At 47.9% G+C, this 3,671-nt stretch overlaps 1 protein-coding gene across 1 annotated transcript; it reads left to right on the top strand.

Moving 5' to 3' along the window:
* Positions 1 to 264: 264 nt before the first annotated feature.
* Positions 265 to 3,180, top strand: LOC110901098. Its single transcript, XM_022147948.1, has one exon. The coding sequence runs from the start codon at positions 265 to 267 to the stop codon at positions 3,178 to 3,180; it is 2,916 nt and encodes a 971-aa protein (XP_022003640.1).
* Positions 3,181 to 3,671: the final 491 nt, after the last annotated feature.

Genomic DNA, 3,671 nt, shown 5'->3' on the forward strand with positions numbered 1-3,671 from the left:
AACATTTTTCTAACTTTTTGATTTGGTTAGACGTTGAGGATAAACCGGTATTAAAAGCTCTTGTGTCCTTGGACGACCTCGGTATCTTACCAACACTATACTACGTCTACGATGGGTGCACTTGCCCATATGTGTGTTTAGTGTTAGTGAATATCGTGTTTTATAAATTTAAAACTTAGCTAAAAGTGTAAAAAGGGCTTAATTATATATTAAAAACATATTACACCTAACGCACATCACCCATCCTGGGTTGCTAACCCAGTTATGGTTCAGAAAAAAGATGGGGGATGGAGGATGTGCATCGATTTCAAAGACCTAAACAAAGCATGCCCCAAGGACTGTTACCCTCTCCCGGAGATAGACACCCAGGTGGACTCTCTGTCCCAATATCCCCTGAAATGCTTCCTAGATGCCTACAAGGGATACCACCAGATACAAATGTCAATAGAAGACGAAGAAAAGACCGCTTTTATCACATATGAGGGAACATTTTGCTACACCAAGATGCCCTTCGGTCTCAAGAACGCGGGAGCAACATACCAAAGGTTCATGAACACCTTGTTTAGGGAACAGAGGGGAAGGAATCTAGAGGTGTACGTTGACGACATTGTCATCAAGAGTTTGACGGAAGCAGCTATGATAGACGACATAGCCGAGACTCTCAACACCATGCAGGATGTAAACATGAAGCTGAACCCTGGGAAATGCTGTTTCGGGGTAGAGGAAGGAAATTTCCTAGGGGTAGTGGTAACCAGAGGGGGAATAAAAGCAAACCCGGAAAAAACCCAGGCTGTAGCCAAAATACGTTCTCCCAAGTCCCTGAGAGATATCCAGCAGCTGAACAGGAGGCTAATAACACTAAATCGCTTTTTGTCAAAGGTGGCTGACAAAACCCTTCCCTTCATGAAAGTATTAAAAGACTGCCTTCAGACCAGCAAGTTCAACTGGACCACTGAGGCCGAAGCCGCCTTTCAGGAAATGAAAACCTACATTTGTAAGCTCCCTACATTAGCCACCCCAGTGCCTGGAGACCCGTTGCTCCTGTACCTATCCGCCTCAAAGACAACCATAAGCGCGGTCATGATGGTGGAACGGGAAGGGAAACAGATCCCCATATACTTTATCAGCAGAACGCTTAAGGGGCCCGAGGAACGGTACATGCCTCTGGAGAAACTTGCGTTGGCCCTGGTCTTTGCATCTCGGAGGCTAAGGAGGTATTTCCAAGGGCATAAAGTCACCTTAGTGACCGATCAACCCCTTCAGAAAGTGCTCAGAAAACCAGAGCTGTCGGGGCGACTAGCTAAATGGGCTGTAGAGTTAGGGGAACACTCTCTGGAGTTCAAGCCCAGAACGGCCATGAAGGGACAGATACTGGCTGATTTCCTAGCAGAAGTCCCTGAGGATGAAGAGAGGGAGCTACTAAAGTGGGAGGCCTTGGAGGAGGAAGAGAGAAAAAGGGAAGATGAGGCTGTGTGGAAGTTATTCACTGATGGAGCATCTAGTGAAGAAGGGAACGGTGCAGGTATCACACTGATAAGCCCCGAGGGGGTCGAGTTGACATATGCTATAAGATTGGATTTCGAAAACACCAACAACACCGCCGAATATGAAGCCCTCTTAGCGGGGATGAGGCTGGCACAGAAGATGAAAGCAAAGCACGTGGAGGCTAGCACCGATTCACAGTTAGTGGTAAAGCAGTACCAAGGAGAATATGAAGCCAAGGATAGCACCATGGCTCAATATGTGGCGAGAGTTAAGGAGGCAGCCAAGGCATTCAAGACCTTTAAGCTAGGATACATCCCTCGTGGGAGGAACAAGAAGTCTAATGCACTCAGCAAATTAGCTTCGGTAGCCTTCGACCATCTCGCGAAGGAGGTCAAAGTGGAGGTCCTAACATCCCCCTCCCTTAACACAGCGGAAGTTGCCACGATTGGAGATCCTCAAGAAACATGGATGACCCCAATCATCCAATTCCTCCGGGACGGAACTCTACCCGAGGGAGAATGGGCGGCCAGAAAAATAAGGGTCAAGGCCCTACAATATGAGCTGATTGAGGGGGAGCTATACCAAAGGTCGTATCTGGGCCCGTCCCTGAAGTGTGTTGATATGGAGGAGGCCGAATATGTGGTCAGGGAGATGCACGAGGGGATTTGCGGGATGCACTCAGGACCGAGAACAGTAGTAAGAAGGGCAATGAACGCAGGGTTCTACTGGCCACGAATGTACGAAACGGCATCTGAGGAAATCAAGAAGTGTGACAACTGCCAAATACATGCCCCGATGACCCACCGGCACAAACATCACATGGTGCCAGTCTCGACGTCTTGGCCATTCCAGAAATGGGCCATCGACATAATTGGGCCTTTCCCGGAGGGTCCAGGAGGGGTCAAATATGTGGTGGTAGCTATTGATTACTTCACTAAGTGGATTGAAGCGAAGCCCCTGGCAAAGATCACTGGAGATCAAATGAGACGGTTCGTGCTGGATAACATCGTATGCAGATATGGGGTTCCGAAAGAGCTGGTAAGTGACAACGGGGTCCAATTCGCCGGAAAACCCTTCAAGCCATGGTGCGAGCAAATGAGGATTCAACAAGTGTTCACTTCCGTTACTCATGCCCAGAGCAACGGGTTGGTGGAGAGAGCCAACCAGAGTGTTATTAAAGGGATGAAGGGTAGGCTTGGAAGGAAACAGAAGGGCTGGCTGGAGGAACTTCCATTCGTGTTATGGGCATACCGAACCACCCCCAAAAGTTGCAACGGGGAGACCCCATTCAGTCTTACCTATGGAACGGAGGCTGTGATCCCTGCTGAAATCGGGTCCCAAACTGCTCGGATGAAGCTTCGGGATGAGGAAAACGAGCAGGATCTCAGAATGAACCTAAACTTGTTAGAAGAGAGAAGGGAGATAGCAGCAGTGAAAGAAGCCCACTACAAAAAGCTCCTGGAAAGTTACTACAACACCAGGATGAAGAAACTCAACGTTGTCCCAGGGGATCTGGTTCTCAGAGCCAACGAGGCTAGTCTGCAAGAAAACACCGGAAAGTTGGGCCCCAACTGGGAAGGACCCTACAGAGTCACGTGGGCAAATAGCAAAGGAACCTGCAAGTTGGAAACGCTAGAGGGGAAGGAGGTCCCTAGGACCTGGAACCTCATGCAGCTTAGGAAGTATTACATGTAAGGGGCATGCCCCCAAGGAAAACGGCCAAGGGCCACTTTTGTAGTAGGTAGGCTATATGTACGGGGGCTTTCCCCCAAGAAAGTAAACCTTTTTGTTAACAATCTATGACAGGAAGTATAAATCCCCCGAAGGTTAAATGAAAGACGGACGAAAGCGTCCCATTTTGAAAACAATGGGTAACCATACCTGGGCAGACGTGCCTATGAGCACCCTTAAATCTGAACTAGAGGAAACAAGCACACGTGTATGAGGCATTCAAAGCATGCCCAAAGCCCGGCCGTGGGGCTAATAAAGGTCTAGCTAACCTAAAACGGACAAAAGCAAGTTAAAAACATAACACCACGTTATAAACTTGTCCACCGATTGGCCTCGAACAGACAATCATAGTTTAACGAAACAAACAACAAAGAACAAATAATGCAAACACACCCATGTATAGAAAACTACGAAGGGAAATCTGCTTTATTTAATACAAAATACATACACAAAGA

Source organism: Helianthus annuus, chromosome 4 (assembly GCF_002127325.2).
Source record: "Helianthus annuus cultivar XRQ/B chromosome 4, HanXRQr2.0-SUNRISE, whole genome shotgun sequence".
NCBI lineage: Eukaryota > Viridiplantae > Streptophyta > Magnoliopsida > Asterales > Asteraceae > Helianthus > Helianthus annuus.